Source organism: Sprattus sprattus, assembly GCF_963457725.1.
Source record: "Sprattus sprattus genome assembly, chromosome: 1".
Taxonomy (NCBI): domain Eukaryota; kingdom Metazoa; phylum Chordata; class Actinopteri; order Clupeiformes; family Clupeidae; genus Sprattus; species Sprattus sprattus.
In genome coordinates, this window is record NC_137920.1 from 67,797,896 (window position 1) to 67,823,009 (window position 25,114).

Consider the following 25,114-nt stretch of genomic DNA (forward strand, 5'->3'; position numbering starts at 1 on the left):
TGTTGTTTTTCTGGTAATCTGAGGTGAGGTTTATAGAAGAGCAATATTTGTGATGTTGTACGTAAACCAGTATAATATATGAAAGAAGCAAGAAGACTAAACAGTGGCACTGTTTGTGAACTGCATAATGTAGCTTCTTACATTTGGGTCTGCTTTTAATCAAGTTTTTTGACACATAACAAATATAAATATAATTGACGAATGACTAAAGAGCATAATTAGAATTATTTTTCAATAGTCAATCACTTTATATAAATTCAACTTTTAAATAATGCAATATTGTTATTGCCCCAAATTCTGAATTATTGTTCTAATCATGATTACAGTATTGACTCTAGAATAATACTTGAAGTGAGCTCCAGCAGTCGTACAGCTCCTTGAGACTGTGGCCATGAGCTGCGATGGCCGACAGCTGGAAGGTGTCCCCTGCCAACTGCTGAACAGCTGCTATCAGTTCTGACATTTTGGTCTGCTGTCCATCAGTACCCATTGGAGAGCCCAGGGTAATTCCTGGTGGCACCCTTCTAGTCTGGCATGATGGCCAAGTTCTTACACCCAGGGCTGAAAAAGGCCTCACTGTCTTGTACGGCTTTTGCCTTAACATGTTGAGTTTGTTTGTTTAATAGAGTCTTTTTCTGCAAAGTAATTCACAGGGTGGGTTGGTATGTATATTTTATTAGTAAGTATATGTTCTTGGAATCAAACCAATGACCTATGTGTTGTTAGCGCCCTGCTCTACCAGTTAACGACAGGAATGCTTTTCCGAGACGTAATGAATATGAAATGAAATTATTTGATTTATGAAAATGACTGCAGATTGTTGTATACAGCACATTAACCTGGCTAAGCAGCATGAAATGTTATCTGTGGAAAACGAGTTCCCAAGCACACAGTGTTACCCCCAGCTCACAACAGCAACATTATGTTGGTCATTTAAGCTGCGGTTGTTTTCCTCAGGAGTGCAATGTTGTTAGGCTGGCTAGCGAGATGGAAATCAAAACACATCACAGGAAAACGCCATAAAAATCCACATGGTCAAGGCCATGTACACAAAGTCCTCTGATATTCTCTATTTCTTAAATTAAGTGAACGCCTTTCAGGAAAATTAAAAAAATCCACCCAGGCTCATCATAATATCATCATATACTCCCGGTTATTATGGAGAAGTGGTTCATCATTACTTCCACGCAGTCTCATCGTGTGTTTCTGTGTATCTCTGAGGTGTGGAAACGCTCGGGGGCCTGGTTCTACAAAGCACTGCCGAAGCATGTGCGGCCCATGAAGGAACGAGTCATCGAGTGTAGGATGTCCACGGAGGAGAGGAGCGACCCCAAGATAGCCAGGAGTTTGCCAGTCAACTGTACCTACAAATGGGCACACAGCAAAGGTGAGCTGGGAAACTACAATTGTTGAACGTTTCAAGATTTGTGTGTAGTGTACATGTGAGTTTTTTTTTTTTTTTTTAAGTTGTAACCTCGGTTTTTTGGAAGATATTTATATTATAAACAAACACAAACTCAGGAACCTTGATAGTACACGCATCTGGCACAAGTATCACAGACACTGAGCACAGTTCTTGTGCGCCATTAGTGAACCATTTGCTCACTTTCAGCACCTTTCATGTAATCATGTGTATGCTGATATATGATATGTGTCTGTGATATATACGTGAACTTAATGCTTTAAGTTATAGCACTCCTTTTTTATTGTTGCTCTGCCTCTGATACTGTAGCCAAAAGGATCTCTTAACATAACACAAAGTACACATATCCACTTAACATTTTTGAAAAAAACAATGTGTAATACACAATGTTTGGACTTGACGTCAGAGCGTAATCCTACAGCGAGAATGACACAGTTGGAAACCCTCAGCTTGAAGCCTATTCATGCCACAGTACATTTTATTGGCGTGAAAAGGGACATTCTGATGCTGCCGAGCAGCTCCAATAAAGTACACGCAGTAGTAGTGTTATAAAATCCAAAAATGGAAGCCGTTTCCTGGGATACTGATACCATGTAACAAACACAAAACATATTATTCAGCAGCAGCAGCCTCAGTCTTAAGGCTGTAATGAAGAACACCCAGCCTTTGGATTTCACTCTGGGTAGATCATTAAAAATAGAAGAGCCGAAGCGTGAGTCTGATTAGCGTGTCACTAGCAACATAGTTTTGGCCTCCCTGTCTTCTATGTATGAAAGCACATAACAAGGGCGTAGGACTGGAATTAGAACCTGAAGTTACCAGGCTCTGCCGGTTAGCTATAAATATCGCCAATCAGGCACTTTAGTCTCTCATGTTTTCTTGTTTGAAGATCAATTATTTCAGGCCTTCAGGAAAAGATAATAGCATTTCAATGGCGTTTGTTTTTTATCTGTGAGATGTTGTGAATGTTGTCATCATTCTAAAAACACACCATAAGTCAGCACATATCCGTCACTAATGTTCAATGCTTGTTATTTGTTTCTAGTAGTGCGTTCAAACGATTAAAATATTTAATCGCGATTAATCGCATTTTCGTCATAGTTATTAATCGCGATTAATCGCAAATTTTTATCTATTCTAAATGTCCCTTCAATTATTTTTAATTTTTTTTTATGCTCTTATCAACATGGAAAAGTGGATTGGCTTGCTTTATGCAATGTTTTATTTGATTGAAAAACAACATTGCCAAACAGGGCGGTACAAAACAAAAATGATAAAGTGCACATTTCAGATAAACAAGGACTCAGCCTATAGTGCAGTTAAACCATGGCTTAATATTTTCTTTTTTTCAAGTTTGCTGTGAACATAGAAGTCAGACCTCTTATTTCAAAAACAATGAACCCTAACAGTTACCAATAAAAGGTAAGCCTAATACTTCTGTGCTTTCAGCCAGCTGCCTGTTGACATTTTCAGACAACAGTGAAGCTCGCTTCTTTTGCACAACACAACTTTTAAAGGCAAACTTTCTATTCAAGAGCTTTTTATCTTCCATTTCGCCGTATCGCGCTCACCATTCGTAAAGTTGGCCTACTACACAGTTTGGGAGGGCAAAAAGAACGTTAATCTAAAAAAAACACTAGTTTCTAGTGAAGCCCTTTTTTCAAAAAAGTTGAATAAGGTTTTCTTTGTGGTATTGTTTCTCTTGACTGGGATTTCTCCAGCAAACTCAACGCATTTTTATTTGGGAACTGTCAACTGGTTGGTCACAAGCAGGAAACCAAATCAGCCATTATGACAATTATCCAGGAGTGCATTTGGAACTCAGTTAATAAATACTTCATAGGCGTCGATAAATAAAATCGATGCGAACCAGTGCAACCACACAAGCAAGTGGACACAAGAAACACATGTCACTGGAGACCTTTACATTTTGCAGCAGTACTTCTCAGAATTACTTTATATTTGACTTTAAATACAATAGCATTTGAACCATATTCTTCTGTGTCGAAAACCTAATTTGTACCATCACACAAAGATTTGGTCAGAAACACATTTTACACTATTCAGAGTGTAAGAAACACTTCCTTGTCCTTGTGCTGCAATATTTTACATTACTGACTTATTTGCCTGCTGTGGCAGTGCAGTAACTGCGATAGAGAAGGGCCCTGGCAGAGGACCTAAAAGAGGGTAAAATCCTTGAAAAACTGAGAGATGTTTATCAAAAGCTACAACTTGCAGTTTCATGACAGACCTTTTTCCATATTCATAGATTTAAGAGATCACTCCACGCACCAGTCACGTCCTGACCTCTTGCCAGGACAGATTTGTATTCTGTTTTCTTTTCCTTGTTTCTTTTATGCTTAATGGTGATATGTTTTTTTAAGGCTAGGCCCCTGTGTGTGCACAGACTGCATATCTGAAAACAAACATATGGCAAGCAAATCGCTTCCTTGTGCCCTGTGTCGTGTACTCATGTCCATCTAAATGATCTAAACAGTCGTAAACATCTTGTGATTATGGACAGTATTTTCCTCAGTCGCCTTGGTTTATGATCTTTCCCGGCTGTCCATTTAAGTCATAACTTTGAACACTTAATGAAAGGACCTGACATTGTTGCATGCGGCTCAAATTGGACGTTAAGTATATCTTCAGTCTAAGGTACATAGATGCGTTCTGATATTTAGTACTCTGTCTCTAAAAATGTGCATTAGGCTACAGGCCACAAATGAGTTGCTTGATATACCTTGCTAGTGACTTGATAACCTATATATTTCCCTTTTTTTTTTTTAGATAACCACTATTAGAAAGAATGCAAACATAAAATATTTCTTGCCAAGAATATTTAACCTGGTAGTGTGAGCTACAAAAGAAGAAAATCTTCCAGTCTTTATGGAAATGTCCTAATTTTTTATGAAATAAATACAAAATTCAAGTACTCTTGAAGTACCTCATGCGTAAATGCTTAATCAAGGAAAGTTAAGATCTACCTTCGCTGAACAAGACGTCATCAAACGCAGAGAGCCTCTTCAGCTCCTTCAGTTCTGTCACAGAATTGATCACTTTGAACACACTGGAGGAAAGGACTGAAAACATCTAAACTTGATTAGGTGCCAATGAAAACACAGCTGTCATGCTTTTACCTCAGGCCTCACCTCTGCTGATGCTTCATTTCCACACAAACCAGAAGTGTGAGTGCTTCATTTTAAAACACCCAGTAACAAGCAGCTTTTTTTTTACCAGCTCAGCAGAGCTTTGATGTAAACAGGCTTTCACACCTCCCAGAACATGCGATTCGAGCATTCCTCCAGATCATGGGATAAGCCAGTCTAACCCAGTCCTTGTCAAAATGGGCTGGTTTACCAGAAGCTTTGTGAGTGTTATGAGAATTATAGAATGGATCATTTTATAATGCTCAGTGATGATCGTGGCACTGCTAAGCCTGTGGGTAGCATGTCTTTGAAGGTATTCTTGATTACGTGAACAATCACCTCACGTTAAAAAACTGCATATACAGTATATCCTCTGTAGGAATAAACCTTTTTCTTTCTCCTCTTCTCTTTATTTCTTGGAAAATGACATGGATATACAACAGATATGCAGGCCACAGGTCTGCGGGAACAATTTGTTTCACTGAGTTTCAAAGCACGAGCATGCTTGCTCTTTAAACCTTAGTATGACTAGGAGAACGTTCAGCCATAGATGCTGTCCAGTAAGCATTCTCGCTGCTTAGCCAGAACCTCTCCTAGTAGTAACTGGAAGAAATCTGTATTGTTGAGTCTTTGGTCCAAGGTTAGGTTGGCAGATAATCAGGAACTCGGGAAAGTGTCCAACATCAGAAATATGTTTATTCCAGCGTCACAGGACAGTCCACTCGCATGGCGCACGAGAGGAAACTTTCAACATACTAACAGAGGGTCACGTCTTTTATACAATACAATTTACAGGTAAACAATGACATATGGGATATGGGAGGGAATGGGTGTGTCTAGAGGTATGTATCAGTTTTGAGTGGATGATTGCTAATTAGGACTTTGACCCTGATAGAATCACATTGAATGAACACCCTGATTAAATCCCATTGAATACAAAAAAGTCAGGAAGCCAGTTTGAGTATATCAACCACTGAAATCTAACAGTATGCATTCACAGTGAGAACATTTAGTTGACAACATGTCTCTGTGGGACCTGAGGAATACTCCAAGACTTCAAACTTAGGGAGGTTTCAAATTGTAATGCCTTATGTTACTGTACGTGAGTTGGCACTCCTTATATATGTGTTCACAGTTGCAGTCTGGAGAACACCGCAAGTGCTGTTCTCCAAAGAAGTGTTCTTGTCCAGTGTTGTCATTCAGCATGTGTATCTAAAGAAAAGGACTATGGTACAGTGTGTAGTGCCAGTGGCGGATATTTCATCCACCCCCTAACCATGGGGATAACCCCCGGTCGTCCATCCGTTCACGTCAGCCCCTTGAGGTGTGTATTATTGTTTGAAGGATGGAGTTGTCACGTTACAGTGTGCTCCCCATGTATCCTCAAGGAAGCTGGCCAACTCGATCGGATGCCAGTGTGAACCTGGCATGACTGTGGGGAAATCAGATGGGTTTGTCAGCTGGGTCTGTGACCCGCATGAACCGCGCGGGCTGCCGTGACACGAGGCAGCGGATGCACGCCGCGCAGTAGGGTTGTGGAGCCGCAATCTGGACCTTAGAGGATAGGGACAGAGGGAAGGGAGCTAATGACTAATGTCTAAAATTAAAAGTCTGCACACGCTTCATGGCTTTTATCCAGCTGTTTGTAAATAACATTCTGATATTTAGTGCTGGCATATTAGGCCAGTATTTATTTTTTTAATATATTTTCATTTAGCAAACCATGGGCTATCTTCTGGAACATTTATCAATGACTAGTTACTTTTAATTAAATTTGATCTTGGCCTGTCTGAGTCATGTTTAGTTGAATACTTCAGGGGAATGGGTGCACAACTTTTAATAAGAAAATATGGTCTGCTGATGAATTCATACAATCATCAATGTCTTACTCTGTGGAAATGTTGTAATAAGATTATGGTGCTGCCCATCATATCACCAATGGACAGTCATTTGGTACCTTTCTTATTTTTGTACTTTGTACTTTTGATGCCTTTTTCAACAGCAGCAGCCGCTATAAACAACAGTAAACAGTATGCTACTCTTTCCCTGCAGTCTTCCATCCATTCAGCTTTTTCACCATCTACTGCTACACTGATATGCCTCCAACTGTCGGGATAACACAGGAGAGAGAACCCAAATGCACCACACAGGAGGCGGGTGTAGAGCCAAGTGAGATTCTCTTACAAAATGAAGTTCCAAAGTAACTAAAAAACAGGCAGTCAAACGAAAGACAGAGAGCAGCAGGCAGGGTACAAAACATACAAAAACACGATCAGGAACAAAAACACAATCAAGAACAAAAACAAGAAGGCAAAAACAAACCGCAAGAAAAACACAAACAAGTCAGGCAAACAGGCAAACAAGAAAACAGGCCAAGCTAGCACGAAACAGGTGAAAACATTGGACTTTTACACACAGAACAATTAACCACACAGACAGGCAATAACAAGAAACGGGAGGAGGGGGAGGGGGAGGTGCAACACTCAGGTGGAAGTCCTGACACTTATAAGCCAATTCAGCTTCCAGTGCTATCTATCCATCCATCCATCCATCTATTCATCCATCAGTCCATCTTTTCATCTTTTCATCCATCTGTCCATCCATCCATCTATCTATTCATCTATTCATCCATCGTTCTATCTATTCATCTATTCATCCATCCATCTATCTATTCATCTATTCATCCATCAGTCCATCTGTCCATCCATCCATCTATCTATTCATCTATTCATCCATCCATCTATCTATTCATCTATTCATCCATCCATCTATCTATTCATCTATTCATCCATCCATCTATCTTTTCATCTATGCATCCATCCATCCGTCTATTCATCCATCAGTCCATCTTTTCATCCATCTGTCCATCCATCCATCTATCCATCCATCTATCTATTCATCTATTCATCCATCCATCTATCTTTTCATCTATTCATCCATCTATCCATCCATCTATCTATTCATCTATTCATCCATCCATCCATCTATCCACCTATTTATCTATTCATCCATCAACCCATTTATCCATCCATCTATTCATCCACTACTTCTTATGGTCATGGATTTATTTGTTCGTCCAGCCATTGACTAATTTTGTTTAATGTAAAAACATCCAATGTATGCTATTGAATTCAGATTCATGGACTCCCTTATAAGGTGTGAGTATTTGAACATTTCCCTGCAGTTTGTAACAAAGTCAAAAACTGAAACATTCTAAATGTTTTAGTCCCACGATTGAGGAAGAGTGTTTCTTACTTTTCTTTGTAATGTGGATACTGAATAAATATGATTCAAATAAAATATTATTGCAGTAGGAAGAAATGAGAAATGAGGAGGTCACTGTCCTCTATTTATTTTTCTGAAATACAGTTTCCTATTCTATCTGTTTCTGAAAGAGCTGATTTAACCCCCACAAATAAGCCTTGGGGCTTATTACACTTTTTGAAAAGGATTTGACACGGGTATGATTTCACTTTTGAAGCTCTGTGGGGAGAGCGTGATGATATTGTATTGTACAGTTGCCTTTAACTATACCCAGGGGGTTTAAAACTGGTCTTCCAAACAATATTGACCTTAGATTTAGAAGCAATGATCTGTTTTCCATGAAAAATCAATATGCTCTTGGACTAGGCTTAGTCTTGGCCAAAGAAAACCGCTCACTGTTGGTTATTATATTCTCTTCATTTCCCAAAAGTATTAGTTTGTCGAATGCTTACTTTCATGCGCGGCACGATCTCGGAGAGTATGTCAAACTCAAATAAATACTAGATTAACTTTGACTTAATTCTAACCAACCCATTTGATATTTCCCTGAATTAATTTGCCCAGGTTAATCTGAGTCAATTTATGTACATTTTCAAATGGCATTCATTTGAATTGCATAAAATTACAGTAACAGATCATAATAAATCATCATCTGTGAGGATGATGCACCAGTCTGATGGCCTTTCAGAGCAAAATGGATGCTTATTACGAGATGGGAAAAAAACAGTGCACAGACGCTTATTTTTTTATTTTTTTTCTTTAAGTTGAGTGTACACTGCATGTGCAGTCCATCGATCAAGGATATTTTTGTGTGTTAGTCCGTGTGTGCAGAAGCCATAGTGTTTTTGTAAATAACAGGAACTGATAGAGATCGCAAAATGTGTTATCTCTATGCACCGAATATTCCTCTATAGATGGTAAACATCTTAATCTTTGCAATCCATCTATTTAACTTCCATCACAGTATATGAACGACAGCTTTTCCAATCAGTCTTTTGCATTCTTGGTATTTTAAATGTTGTTGTTATTCAGCATCTATCTGAGTAAGTTCATTTTGAATGCTCTTTTCTGTGGGGAAGATAATGAAATCTGATGTCTTGAAAAACCAATGGTACTCCCTTGCCTCTATTTCTCTACTCGGTACTGAAGTTCTCCGGCTAAAGATGCATATTAGTGGGGTTCCATTTGTGAGCCAATGGAAGAACTCAATGGCCGGTGCACAAATGATCGCCCCTGTCCCTTGCCCCCATTCAGAGGTAAATAGCTGGTGCCCTCCTGCATATGGGAACACTTCAGAATGAGGCCCCAGAGGCCGCCCAAATGGACTCTCCGACACCCGCGCGGTGAAATATGGCACATTTAATGCAAACACAATCTGTGGACTAGGCGGCAGAAAATTACCCGTAAATGTTTATTTGGCCCCATCTCTCCAGAGGTTCCTTCGATGACAGTGGAACGAGTGGAGATCTCCGCTACCGGAACCGCTGTGCAGGCCTCTCTACCCACTGACTGAGCCTCCAGTGTGCATGAAGGGCTTTTTTTAGGACTGGGGAATTAGCTGAATGAACCAGTGAGTCACATTGTGCCACATCAGGCGTTTCTTCCCCCCTTTTTCTAATTTCTCCTTGTCATTATAAATGGACTTTCTATATGGCACAGTGCATTAGACATTGTGATGGATCTAAAAGAGAGGGGAGGAATTCGTGGGAGCCGGCCGCAGGTTTTAGCTTGACATTGATTTAGCTGGCACCATGGCTTGGCTGATGTACAAGAAGCACACTCCTCTTCTGAGGTGACTCATGCCGTGTATTAGGGGTGTGCCAAATAATCGTCATGACGATGCATCGCGATTCTAATTTTCACGATCTACTGCATCGATTGTTGACGCCAAGTATCGATTATTAATTTAAAAAAAAAAAAAAAAAAAAAAAAATTTTTTTTTTAAATTTTTTTTTTTTATTACATGAATGGTTGGCGATCGTCAAGCATTTCCGGCCGCGCGATACTGCGACAAGTCATTCATAAACAAAACATGCAGTGTATCCAGTAATAATAATATTTGTGTTAAGTAACCTCCAAAAGTCGTTTAAATAAATACAGCTATGTATGAACTGAGTTGCTTTGAGTTATCAATTGAACACACTATCCAGATCATACACAGCCAGTCAGCCACTGGTAATGGCTTAATTTTTTTCTAACAGTGTTCAGTGAAAATTCGCAATGCATCGCAATGATTCAAGTATCGCGATGCATCGTGATATAATCGCATCGTGGCATGTGAATCGTGATACGAATCGAATCGTGACTTCTTTGGCAATACCCACCCCTACCGTGTATTGACTTGGAAGGAATGTAGGTGTTAACATCTTAGGATACAATGACGGCAGGGTGAGTTCTTTCATTCGCCAGGGGTGTGTGGGTGTGATGAGTATGTGTCCTTTACCTAGATGACCACAGAACTTTGAAGGCACACACTGTAAAAAAATAATAATAAATAAATAAAACAAGTACAGTGATTTTGTCGAATATGCTGCAGGGATCCATGTATTCCTATTCTATATATTTACTCCATATTGAATCCCATGGTTTCTGTGGCATGTTGACATAGTGAGAGATAATAAAAAAATGGTTGTACTGTAAAATCAATAAATAAATAAAACAAGTACAGCGATTTGGTCGAATATGCTGCAGGGATCCATGTATTCCTATTCTATATATTTACTCCATATTGAATCCCATGGTTTCTGTGGCATGTTGACATAGTGGGAGATAATGAAAAAATGGTTGTACATTGCTCGGTGTCAGGTTGCATTCCTGTTTTGACTGCCTAGTTACAACAATTCCTAGACGTGACAGGCTCTACTATCTTGTGTTGACAGAACGGAGCTAACTTACCATATATATACACAGTAAATCCTCCCCATCTGTCGGTAGAGGATTTCACTGTCTTAATGTCCTGGCTTTCTGCGGAATATCACATAACTGCTCAATTTTTTTTAAATGCCTTTGAACTTCAAATGAATAATAATGTTTTGAAAAACTGTTTGAAAATACTTTTCAGTACTTGCTGTGTGTGGCAGTGTTAACTTAATCTATTTGTAGTCCTTACACAAGTGCATCGTCTGTATTATAAAACATCCCTTCAAACATGCCCGATGTGTGCAGAAACACAGCACCATCACAAGCAAATGTTCTGTTCTTTTTCTGTCACTGTGTGGTTTTTCTGTGTATAATCTCAGTTTTATAGCCATGACAACCTTGGTTGTTTATCCATTGGTGTTGTCCAGGCAATGACTTGACCGAAGTTCCCCGTGTCTGCGAGTTGTTCTTGATGTTTGATGATAATGGCTCTCTCTCTGCCAATGAGCACTTACCTCCGCACACGCTCATTTCCAAAGGAAATTTGCCCGGCGGGAAGGCTCTCTGCCTGGGTTAAGCACTCGAGTCGTGCCTGGTGCAAAAGGGGAACTGGGAATTGCTCTGACTCACTGTGCCAAAAGCCAAGCACAGAGCAGGGTCATATTTTTATTATATATATATTTTTTTTTATTAAGTGTGGTGGGTTTAAGGAGAAGGAGAGATGGATGGGCAGAGAAATGAGAGAGAAGGAGAGAGAGAGATGGGGGGGGGGGGAGTAAGATAGAGGAGTGACTGAGAGTGATGGAGAGCACGACAGCAAGTGAAAAGAGATTGTGGATTTCTACGGATGGAGGAGGGAGATTAGGGTGGCGCTTTAAGTTCCACACGGCTCCCTTCCCCTCTCAGCCCTCTGACTGAAGCGGCAGCAGATGGGGTGTGGCAAATTGGAAGCAGGACTTGCGCTCTCCCTCCCCTCAGCCCCCTCGCTCGTCCCCTCCTTCTTTCTTCGGCAGCGTTATTCATTTTCAGCTTGGCCCGGGGCCACTGGTGTGGGCGCTCGTATGGTGATGAGGGCACAAACGCCCTGGCACTTCTCCAGGCTGAAAGGGCCGCCGCTGCCCTCCTCATGCCCAAACCTGAGGGAGGAAGAGAAAGAGTTGCACATTGAGTGTATAGTGCAGAACTCTGAAGTAAATGCAATTTCTTCCTAGCGTTTTATCAAACATTTACAGCAAGTCTGGGGATTAGAACAGTGTTTGAGTCGTTCTCATTCAAAGCAGGCCGTGACCAGACCAATTTCAGTGTTTCGTGCAGCAGAGCACCTGAGACTTGATTGGAAAATGGGAAAAACATAAACATGTTTTTTTGTTTGTTTGCTTGTTTGTTTTAAACAATGGCAGCTTCACAAATAATTTCTGTGATACAAAATACTGGTAGACTCTTCAAGGAGAATACATCCAGCCTGTTGGTTTTTCATTATACACCAAGTCGTGCCCAAAAATCAATTTAAACATTGTCAGATACCAGCTAAAGTTACCATGCTTAACAGTGTAATAGCAACATAGCTGAAGCTGGCCTAGTTTGGATCTCAGAACTGGTCTGCACAGTGGATGTGTACCTTGTAGCTGGACTATGTCTGAATTGACATTCATAATAGGATAATTATTCATTTGTATACATTCATTGTTATTAATAGAGGTATTGTATGGAACATGTTGACTGATGACCTGGGGTCCTGTGTCTCTCCCTGCAGTGGTGTCCAGTGAGAGTGAGGACAGCGACTCTGAGGTCAGCGTTTGTAGTGGGGAGCCCAAGGCCTTCACTTCTGACTTCCAGCCACGGAGAGGATCAGGTGCGCCCCCCCCCCCCCCCTCCACACACACACACACACACACAGAAACACACAAAAATGAAAACTTCCCCCCACCCCCCCTCACAGCTCTGACAGCCAACAAGGTTGTGTTGTGACCTCCTGTGACCATTCCTCGCTGTCCGTGATTCATTAAACAGGGTGACAGGGCAGCCCTCCTGGAAAGATCAGCACACCTCCTTTTTAATGATGTTTAAATATTGTGCTCTGATAAAAGTTTCTTTCTTTCACTACTGTGTTCTCCCTCCTGTTTCCTGCATTTGAACATTTAGCATTGTGGCCCTAACTGGCCTTTACAGCTTCCATTTTTACTGTAGTAAACAGCAGAGTTACAGTTCCCTCCTCCTGTTATGTAACCCATGACTTTCCTGTAACTCCAACACAGAGTCCAGCGGCGGCTCCAGCCTGGTTCCGGTCCAGCCTTCCGTCAGCCTCAGCCTTGCCGTCCTGTCCCAGAGCCACTCCAGCCTGGCTAGCGAGCACAGCAGCCTCCCGCCGGCCGCCGAGGACGAGGACACCGACCACAGCCGCCTCTCCCACAGTAAGTCAGGTCTAAGTCAGTTAGAAACAGTGGCACCTTATAAAACTTTTATTTCAATATATTTACTGATGTTTTGATGTCAGAATTGAATGTGAATTCTTGCTCTTTCTGTCAAATATGGCTACTGGATGCAACATGCTGTTTGTGCACTGCACTGAAGTACACTGCATTGTGTCTTTGTAGAAAGTGTTATTTTTTGCGTGTTGTGTCTATGCAACTTTAATGATCTTACCTGTCATCTAGGCTACTTCGTGGCCTCTGTAATGTTAATGAGCCTTCATTTGCACAACAATGGCTTATGGGAAGGGGTCAACTGTTTCTCTAGAGTTCTCAGGAAGATAACAAATCTTCACAGGAGTTCTTGCGACGGAGCTGTTCTGAAGTGAGACCTATTATGCCCCTTGACTTAAGTTTGGTAGTGAGTACTTTATTAAGTTGATAGACCCTTTGGAATGTCTTACTGTTCTCCCGCTATTGCCAGTTTTCTTTCTCTCTCTCTCTCTGGAGTAATCCACTTCTACCGGCACACTATCTAACCTTATCTTTTATGCACCCTCTTCCCATAAGCAATTTTTTATTCAAAGAGCAATTATGTCACTACAAGGAAGCACACAGCGATTACGGTAGCTTATTTCTTTTTCACATAATGACTACATTAGCATTCCAGGCACACAGTCGTTTGGCCACGAAAGCCAAAAGGTAGCCTGGGAAAAGTACAAACTCAAATTGATCACCCTGGAAAGGTGCCATGGGGCGTTTTGACAGAACACTCGAAAGTGGAAAGGGCTCAAGGATACACTGCGTGAACGTGGCGAGAGAAATTCCCCAAAGGCGTGAGGGACAGGTTCTGGTTTTGTCGTTTATCTAGAGTGTGCTTCTGTGGTTTGCCGTTAATCTCCACGTAATGGGCTTGACGCTGACAGGAGTTCACCTTGATATTTATTTGTTTTCTACTTAACGTTTTCTTTTTTTGCGACCACTAAGGGATTAGGCTGACTGTTAAACATTCATTCGAATGTTTTGTCATTTATCTGTGACATCTGAGCATGAGTCAATATGGCTGTGCCAGGTAGATATAATTGCCATGCCTGTGAGGCATTTGATCAACAATGCTGGATATAATTTAATGGACCTGTTTATTTTTTTATTAGGCATACACTAAAACTAAAACCGGCAGAAATGATCTCCCTGTAGTTTTCTTTGCAAAACACTTTATTATACTCTTACAGTCATATTTCACAAATGATCCATGTTACATGGAGATTGTATTACACCGTGTTTGTACACTCTTCACGTACCATTTGAAGACAGATGATCTGTGTTGTTTATGTATTAAATGGCTTGGTCAAAATATTGGTCCTCTGGTGTCTCTGCTGTCCGTTTGAAAGACTCGACCTGACCCTGGACAGACCTTGACATTTATCTGCAGTTGTTTCTCTTTTTCTCTCTTTACATTAAACCAATGGAGGCACTTTCCTATTGATTTCTGTGGTAGCCAGAGGAACATTATCGCCACAGGACCCCTCTGGTCTTGCATCTACTGTAGAAAGCTGTTCAACACCCTGTCAGTGTAGTTATTCAAGCTACCTTGACATTTAAAATGCCTTTCACTCTGAAGGAATGCCTATATAATCATGGCTCATCGTCCTTGGCTCAATTGCAAACCACTAGTTTTATTATTCCGATGCTGACGTTAAATGTATGATGTTGGAAGTTGTTGTAAGGATGATTAATGACATGTATGGCCACTACTCAGTGCTAGACGTTCATTCATTCTCATGGCTCATTGTAAAAGTCGGGAGTTTTTCTGTGCAATGCTTAAAGTATAAGGGTCACTATTTGCCACTTGTGCTAGCCATGGAACAGCACATACTTGGGAAAATGAATGGTTTAATTCTGAGTGATGACTGCAGCTGGGAGGACCAACAACTGCACAGTGGTCACTGGCCAGTGATTGTCCTGTCTGTTTGGCTCACCAAATACTGCCTACATGTAGAGAACATTTTAAACCCTGAATCAGTCATCCATGAATGGATAAGCCTTGTGTTAACAACGTCTTCTGAAAGGCATATTAAAAGTCTGTTTTTATTTACCCTGTCTGTGCATGTGACAGTAACAGTCCCTGTAGTCTCTTTCAAAGTGTCAAATCTAATTCAATAGTCACATTTAATTAATAATGTCCACACAAGTGATGTTTTTTTCGTCAGATGCTTGCTGAAGCAGAAGAAATGTATGCCCAAAGGCTTCCATCTGAAGGAATCAACCTGTGTTTAACTTTCCCAAAAGGCTTGTATTTCTCAAAAGCTGAATATAAAAACGATTTATTCTATACTTTTTTTCTCTGCTCTGACAAATATGTACTTTGTCGTCTTCATAAGTCACAGTCAGCATTTTGCTTAATGGACTACAAGATATATTTAATCCCTTTGTGTCTGAAAGGGAAGGCATACCTTATTTCTTGAGGCATTCAAAAGACAAAGGTTAGATGCTTATCAATAGGTTAGTTGGTAAGCGGCTGTGGAAAAATGTGTTGAATTTCATTCATCTTTTGTGGAGAAAAATGTTCAGAAGCTGTGGTTCTAAACCTGATTGTTCAAATCCTTGATTGTGATTGGCTAAAAGCCGTTGTAAAATCCAGCATTACCTTACAATTGGACCTGATTACATTCCATATTACTGCGCAGCAATTGGCAAGGCATTCATATAGCGCATTTCATACCAGTGTTCCATCTGGCTGTTGCGTTGCTTCAAGGGTTGCGTGGCAACGATTTATTTAGGAACTATAATTTTTAGTGGCGGAAGAATGACGGTTTATCATTAAACTATTGTTTCTTAAATTGAATTGTCTTTATTTATGAAACCATATCAAATATGTGTAGTAACAGGTTTAGAAAAGCAATAAGCCCCGCGAGTCCGTGCTTTGCGCTGATTTTAGAACAGGTAAGGGGGTTTAACGGCACTCCGCTTCGCGTCGTGCCTAACAACTCCCTTACCTGTTCTAAAATCAGCGCAAAGCACGGCCTCTTGGGGCTTATTGCTTAATTTTACTACGCCAGTACAACCCACTGCTGCATGCTTCCTGCTGCAGGTGGTCTCAGATCCAGTGGCCAAGGGCGTGTCTAGGCCTATCTGTGTGGACTAGAAGGGCGATTAAGCAGGACAATGTTGGAGCAAGTAAGTGCTTTGACCGCAGGTGTTGAGGTCAGGAGTCATGTTCGTACAGGAAAGCCATTAGACTGTAAAAGTTGTCTATACAAATTATAGACTATTTATAATATTGTACAATTGTGGGCCTGTGGTTTCTGAGTGTGCTTGTACCAGGAAATGAACTGGAGCTTCCTTTACAAGACTCCTTTTTACTCTGAAATGATGCCATTAATTACCGCTAATTGCCACACAGCCACTCAGGAAATTACCGACATCAACACAATCAAATTAAAGGCTTGGGTTCAGAACAGCACAACAGAGGGACATGTAAGCCTTTTTCTGTACGTCCACAGCACATCGCATGTCAACACATTAAGCCTTTACATTGGAACCACAATTCTCTGTTCTTTGAACAGGTTGGTATTTTCCTCATAAAGAAACACTGAGGTTAGTCCAAGCCCTGTGTTTCTAATCATATCGCTCACAGTATAAGTGTTTTCAGGGTGCAGATATTATCTTGTCGTGATAGACTAATGACTCGGAGGTGTCAGTCATATCCTAGCAAATGCAAAAAAGCTAACAACCCTTCTAGAATACTAATGTGCTATCAGAGAGAGAGAGAGAGAGAGAGAGAGAGAGAGAGACAACAGCAACTGTAAATGTTTGATGACTAACCACTGCCATTTTCTAATAATGGCTGTGGAAGGCAGGGTTGGGGAGGGGCTTGCTGGAGCCTGGAATGGGGGGGCGTCATCTGCAGCCATAATTAATAACACTCCAGTCTCCTCTGATTAGCTCCAGACAAGGCTTGCATACAGGATTAGTTGTGCCAGCAGGCATCCTGGGGACTATCTTCCTCGCCAGCAGATCATTTGTTACTCAATCTAATGATATATTTGTGAGCAGTTATGAAATAAACAGTAGCCGAGATGTCACTGCTTTTAGTGCGGCGGGGGGATTTTATTAAAATTATTGAATGAAATAAAAACTGAAATGAGCCGTGAACATATCCAGTGTGCTCCACCAGAGAGCCTCTTGGTTGGATTCGTGGGGAGCTTTACCACAGGATGTGTATTATTTTCATGGCAGTCGGGAATGAGAGACGTAACCAATATTATGTAAATGCGATAATCTCAATAATTTCTCTGCTGTGGTCCATTATTCCATGAGATTATGTCTGCTGTAAAGGCACGCACGCATGTATGCATCCCTGCGTCATACATACCAGGGTCATGTAATCATGAGGCAGCACGCAGCCAGAGTCAGGAGCGTGTGGAGGCAGAATGGATGGGTGGCCATGTGCAAATGGGCCTCCTTAATGAACGGGGCGGATGAAATGCTAATGAGGAAATGGAGTGCTTAACCTTTGACCTGCAGCTTTTCATGTGTTCTCTCTCCACTGATCTGCAGATGGACGAGAGCCTTTGACGTGCAGCTTATTATCTCTTCAGGGAAAAATAGCTCTTTTTGTGGTGTTGTCAATCAAAGGTATTGGTATGCAAACTGAAATCACAGCATCTCTCAGGGAGGCCTGTCCTTTTTTTTTTTGTATCCCTCCTGTAGGCAGGGACGGACTGGCCGTCGGGCATACCGGGCGTTTGCCCGGTGGGCCGACGTGCAATATGGGCCGACAGTCCCGATTTAAAAAAAAAAAATTTTTTTTTTTTTTTTTTTTTTTTTTTTCCATATAATGGTCTAACCGGCTGGCCCACGAAAGTAGTTCATCAGCGGCCCTATTGACACTGGGCTGGCCCAATCACATCCCCTGGGCTGACCCAACACCAACCCCTTTCGATTTGGACCTGCCTACATAATGCATTAGGACGGTAAACAATCTCAAATTTTTTATTTTTTTTCCCCATATAATGGTCTAACCGGCTGGCCCACGAAAGTAGTTCATCAGCGGCCCTATTGACACTGGGCTGGCCCAATCACATCCCCTGGGCTGACCCAACACCAACCCCTTTCGATTTGGACCTGCCTACATAATGCATTAGGACGGTAAACAAACTCAAATTTTTTTTTTTTCCCCCATATAATGGTCTAACCGGCTGGCCCACGAAAGTAGTTCATCAGCGGCCCTATTGACACTGGGCTGGCCCAATCACATCCCCTGGGCTGACCCAATACCAACCCCTTTCGATTTGGACCTGCCTACATAATGCATTAGGACGGTAAACAAACTCAGCCTGGCCCATGGCTTGACAGGTGCACGCTAGTCTGCGGCCCATTGGCTGTCTTCTTTAGTGACTAGGGGCTCGTCCAATCATATCACCAAACACCTTCTACCTTTAGCTTGGTCGGTGCACAGAAACGCACGTTTCGTTAGAATCCTCCAGTCCAAAATGGAGAGAAAGCGAAAAGGGGGTGCAGAGAAACCGCGAGATAAGAAGAGGCTTGCTTTTCAAGCCAACGCTGCCAAATGTGCCAAAATATCAGAAATGTTTGCCACGGCAGGGCCATAATCAGCTCCCGTGGATGACAGCCAGGGAGATACGATACATCGACCTACGGTAAGCTTACTGATCATGAATTAAAACGTCTCTAAAATATGTTTGACTTAGGACCTATGTTCTATGGCCAAGTTTGTTTGCATTGTAAATACAAGACAAGTCTGGAGCAATTACACTGATTTATTTATATGTTTAGTAATTTAATACATAATAACTAGGGTGACCAGACGTCCGGATTTATGCCGGCCATTCCGGATTTCCAATGCCCTGTCCGGCGTCCGGCGCAGCATCAAACCGGACGCATATTTGTCCTCCTTTTTGGAGTTGCACTGGGCCTAAAGAGCTGCGCTCTAGAATATTTGCCTGGATCGCAGTCTAACACATGATTGGCTTAAAGCTGTGTCTGATTAATATCTGATTGGCTTAAATTCAATTCTAACCCTATATCATTGGTTAAAAATGTAAAAAGGCTCCATGTGCTGGCTACTTCATACATATGCTGCTGGCTACATTGACAGAAACTGTTATTGACATAAGGACAGTTAAAGGCACCCAGTGCAACTTTTGAGGCTTAAAAATAAACATTCAATTTCTAGTCTTTTTTACACGTAGTAAGTTTCAATAACTCCATACCATTACATACCGACATTCAAGCAGCAAAGATGAGACGTCGTTGTGTGGTGAGAACTGATAGAAAATCGATAACAACAACAATCGTCGCCATTTTCTTTATTTTTTTTAACCTACAATAAATAAAGCAGGCTTCCAGTCAATGGAAAAATGGCTTCTCCCCACCGGCGATTGTTGTTGTTTACGATTTTCTATCAGTTCTCACCACACAACGACGTCTCATCTTTGCTCCTTGAATGTCGATATGTAATGGTATGGAGTTATTGAAACTTACTACGTGTAAAAAAGACTAGAAATTGAATGTTTATTTTTCATTGAATGTTTACATAAAGTTGCACTGGGTGCCTTTAACACACATAGAAGAAACGTGCCTAAACGCCAGACGTCTTTCAATCCAGGGTGGGCAAAAGAACACGACTTTATATCAAAAAGCAGTCGAGACTCCTTGCATGGCTTCTGCATTTTCTGTTGCTGTGACATTGACATAAGTAGTCAAGGTAAACGCGCACAAACTTTCCTCCTCTTTCTCGTGCCAGCTGCTAATACGAGTGGACATGCTTTCACTGTATCATGCTAGCATACAATTAACGTTGTGTTGCCGTGTGCGTTACCGACAATGTAAGTGTAATTCATGTATCTGCTAGCTTTACTTTCTTTATATTAATGTTTACAAGCACTAGCTGCTATAACTAGTAATTTATCGCAGACTTGTTCTAGCCTGTATACGACGCTAATACGGAGATCCATTTGTTTTGATATTGCTGGTAGCTTAGAGTTCAGACTGCCAGGCCATTTGTGGTCTTAGAGTGCCACCTTGTGGTATAGTAATGTGACAGCATTGCAATTACAGTGTTGCTGATACACTGATGTGCATAATAGTGAATTATATATTATACATTATTCATAACTGATAGGTTATTGTGTATTTTGTTCAGATATTTATATATTTACGTAAATTAGTACAGTTATGTATATTTATGTTATATTCTGTTATATTCTGTATTTCTTTATTCTATAGAAACCACACAAACACTTACAAATACTTCTTTTAATGTATGATTATTCCACTGCAAACACTTAATGCACTTGATCAACCCGCTGGAGGTTAAACACAAATAAACCTGTTTCTACTACACAAAGTTGTATTGTAGAGGGGAGCACGCCAGAGTCCTATGTAATTATTCACAGCACCACGAAATTCCGTGATTCCGGAATTCCGTATTCCGAAATTCCGCATAGTGTCCTCCTTTTTGGTGTTATTTGGTGTTATGGATATGGTCACCCTAATAATAACAGTGAGTGTAACTGAAACTAGGTAACAAGGTACAAAATTCAAGTAACAACTTTAACAAAATGTAACAACTTTCTACACAACTTTAAAGTGTATGATGTATATTGTATTGTATTGAATTTAGATTAATTAAGACCACCACCTTAACACACAAACTCTTGTTGAACTCATAAAGTAGTAGGTTCAGTGACGTGCGGTGAGACACCTGTATTCTGTAGCATCTGCGAGCCCGTGAATCAATGTTTCGTTGGAATCATGATGTAACGTTGTTGTAGCGGGAATACAGCAATGCTATTTTCTAATTGGCAGGGCATATGTATGATTCTAGACTTTGCTAAGCACTGAAGCGACTGAAACTGTGAATTTTGTCACATTCAGAGAAGTTAACAGGTAAAACGGGAGAAAAATAGGGCGTCTTTAGGCCGTCCTGCCCAAAAGTAGGGCGTCCCATTTCTTCTTAATTTTTAGAAGACTATAGGGCAGATGCCCTGCTAGCTAAAAGCCTGGTTGGTGTAGACATTCGAGAGACCAAAAAGACTGAAAAGGTGTGTTATCGAATTTAGTGGGCCGGTCTGGTTCAAAATGCCCGGGCCGATTTTTTGTCCCAGTCCGCCCCTGCCTGTAGGTATCCTGATTAAGGCCATGATGTGTGCTGGTCTCAACTTGGTATTTGTAAGGCGTACTTTCAAGTTTTTCACTCTGATCTTTATCCACTCGACTATGATATTGACATGCCTCCCGGCACTTAACAGAACAGGAAATCTAATGAGTGTAAACACACATCTGATGGAAGCTGTTTGGCAAGCAGGCAGAACATTGAATTAAACTTCAGAGTTTCCTTATGTGAATGGATTTAGGCGTTTCTTCACTGTACGACATTCCTGCCAGTTAGCCTCCATTTGTGTAACCCATCAAAAGGCATCACAATTATTGTTCATTAGTAATGAAACCAATAGAAAACTAAACACTTTTCCTCTAACAGGGCCTTTGGTATTCTTAGTTACACCATTCTTACACTTTCCCAAGTTTCCCAAAATTCCTTAAAAGAAAGTTATAATTGGATGTTATAATACTAAATGTTGAAAAGGTTTGAGATGGCTTGAAATTGTAAATTTACACTGTTCAGTAACCATATATAAGGTTTTGCATGATTACAGTAAAAATGGAGAGGCTGGGCACATTTTCAGTGAGAGATGGTGGATGATGATAAGCTGTTTCTCCCCCTCTGAGCTTTAAAACAGCACAATCTTTGTCCACTAGCTGCATTTACCGACAGTGCTGTACCACAAAAAGCACCAATTACCGTCACAATTTAGTTCTTATTGTGTTCTTAGGCGCTGTTCTGTCTAATCATTTTGATTATAATATCATTTCTGTTAAAAGCATTTTGCACACAATAGCCATGTTTCCACTCTCAGGCCAGTATGAGCTATAGCTCTCTTTGAGCCCACTGGGGCTAATGACCTGGGGTCTTAAGCTGCAGGAACAAAAAACATTTGTTCACTTTTTTGTGAATGTCTAACCATAAGTTGCAATTGATTGTCAACAACAATTCATTGATCAAGAAAAAATAGAAAGAGAAAATGTTAGACCTCATTACACAAGGTTCATACAATTACATGGCTGGGACAGCAGTGACTTGCTATATAATATATAAATGGACACCTAAATATCTCATTAGTTTTCAACTGTAGTACTATCAAAATGTCTGTGGGTCTCAAAATCCCATATGTTGTGAGGCCAAGGCTATTAATCTTTTAAGGTCCATATCTTTCATGATTCAGCTCCCATACTGATCTCTGTGTAGGCTATAAATCTTAGAATCACATATCACTCTGAGGAAGTCCTATCCATCTTTGAGAGTTTCCTATGCTCCGGACTAAAGGCTGAAAGTGGAGGTCTTTTCAAAAGAAAAAAAAAAGGAAAGTTGAGGTCTTATTTTGGTGCATGTTCTTGTGATTTTTGTCTAATTATTTTGCAGATGTTTATCTCTTTGAGAATTGAAATACTGTTGGTGGATTCAAATCTTTATGTCGAATTCAAATGTAACTGATTTAGAACCTCCACAGTTAAGACAACGTCTTTCAAACAGTGCCTGTTATTTTGATGTATGGTTTTCATTTATATGTTGTTTAAGAATTGAATGGAAAACAGGTAGTCTTGTAATAGATGATGCTACATGCTGCAAGGACCTTTTGACATGTTTTTCAGTAATTCAAATTAAAAGCTTCAATATGGTCCTTCAGAAACATTTGTTCACCTTTGTGTTAATGTCTAACCATAAGTTGCAATTGATTGTCCACAACAATTCATTGATCAAGAAAAAATAGAAATGGAAAATGTTAGACCTCATTACACAAGGTTCATACAGTTACATGGCTGGGATAGCAGTGACTTGCCTTGGGAACAAAAAAAGTGATGGGCCAAAAGCATACATTACGTTAACAGACCCATCAGACTTCTATTGCTTGAAATTGTCATGTACTGGAATTTAAGTTTATTTAGCAATCCATACCACAATAGCCTTAAGACGGAGCTTTAACATAAGCCAGCTAACAGCATAGGCCTATAGACACTGTGCAATGTAAAAAGCCCTGTTATTGTACCTGAAAAATTCGTCTGAGGGTATTTGCGAGGTGTCTGAGCCAGCTATCTTATGTTAGCATGCTACTGCCAACAAGGTAAACACAGATGGGTTGGACCCATCATCACAGCCCTTGCGGCTTGCGTCGCCTTGTCGGATAGTAACAAAATTTGGGAGACGCACGGAAGAGGTGCTCCAAGGGGGTTTGCAACGACGCAAGGGGCTCTTGCGTGTCTGCGTAAAAGTCAGACGATAAATTAAGCTTTAGCCCTGTTTGGCCCAAGGGTAATCAGTGGGCCGAAAAACCCCTGGCCGCTATGATTATTTATTCTATATTTATTCATTTATATCATCATCATTGGGATTAAAGGAATATATAGTTTGGTATTAGCACTATACTACCAATAAGCACTGTGAAGATTTGGAAACCTCTCCTCCGTTGTTACCATTAAATGACACAAAAAATATAACTTTCTCCATTCCAAGAATAATATATAAATCCACAATGGCCAGTCTTGGAGCTTTGGGAAGGTTTGTGAGTAGAGAAATGGACACCTTAATACAGTATCTCATTAGTTTTCAGCTGTAGTACTATCAAAATGTCTGTGGGTCTCAAAATCCCATATGTTGTGAGGCCAAGGCTATTAATCTTTTAAGGTCCATATCTTTCATGATTCAGCTCCCATACTGATCTCTGTGTAGGCTATAAATCTTAGAATCACATATCACTCTGAGGAAGTCCTATCCATCTTTGAGAGTTTCCTATGCTCCGGACTAAAGGCTGAAAGTGGAGGTCTTTTCAAAAGAAAAGGGGAAAAAAAGGAAAGTTGAGGTCTTATTTTGGTGCATGTTTTGTGATTTTTGTCTTATTATTTTGCAGATGTTCATCTCTTTGAGAATTGAAATACTGTTGGGGATTCAAATCTTTATGTCGAATTCAAATGTAACTGATTTAGAACCTCCACAGTTAAGACAACGTCTTTCAAACATTGCCTGTTATTTTGATGTACAATGCCATTGTGGTGTATAAGTCTGATTTACAAAAGAGATGCTTGCAGGGAGAATGGGGCAGCTGTCTTGCACAGGGAGCAGGAGATGATTTACCGACACTGATGAATATGATACATGCACCCCAGAGATCTGCGGTAGCAGCTCCACAGTGCCTGTGTCTGAGTCAGCCTGTGTACATGCACTACTCTCAGCCTGAGCGATCATATACGTTTTCTTCATTCATGTTAGCTTGGAACATAGAGGTTAAAGGAAGAACGCTCATTCTAAGCTTGTTGTTTGTTGCGCTGAAAATGACCACATTCCTTTCCCCTCTATCTACATCATTGCTTTGACAGTTCCTGCAACAGTGTTTAGTCTTTTAGTCCGGTAACACTGCAATTTCATGGTTTGGGTTGCTTGAAGAACAAAATCGAGGCCTACCTCTAGCTCCATGTGTGGCTAGGATAATTTAATGAAAATGACATTATGGCACATGAATCATTATTCATTTTGTTGAATGATTCACCTACCCTTCCTGGAGGTATGGTTTTCATTAATATGTTGTTTAAGAATTGAATGGAAAACAGGTAGTCTTGTAATAGATGATGCTACATGCTGCAAGGACCTTTTGACATGTTTTTCAGTAATTCAAATTAAAAGCTTCAATATGGTCCTTCAGAAAACATTTCTGGGAGCGTGTTCTGAAAGGGCAATTTGGTAGAGTAATCAAATAGATTAAAATAAACAGAAAATTAGATGAGACCTGAAGCCTTGTTAAAGTCACAACGTCAACTTGACAAGCAAAGCAGAACAGAGCAGACAACATATTTTAATCATTTAGATAAGTCATGTGATACCTTACATGCTTTTCCCACAGTATTATAAAAATACTATGCAAGGATCATGGTAAAGA

At 40.5% G+C, this 25,114-nt stretch overlaps 1 protein-coding gene across 1 annotated transcript in view; it reads left to right on the plus strand.

Moving 5' to 3' along the window:
* The window catches only part of doc2b (double C2-like domains, beta), a 136,458-nt gene that overhangs the window by 24,052 nt on the left and 87,292 nt on the right, over positions 1-25,114 (plus strand). The window contains exons 5-7 of the mRNA XM_080836578.1: positions 1,222-1,387; positions 12,449-12,547; positions 12,951-13,106. Coding sequence (XP_080692704.1) covers positions 1,222-1,387; positions 12,449-12,547; positions 12,951-13,106 — 421 coding nt within the window. The remainder of the gene's footprint in view (positions 1-1,221; positions 1,388-12,448; positions 12,548-12,950; positions 13,107-25,114) is intronic.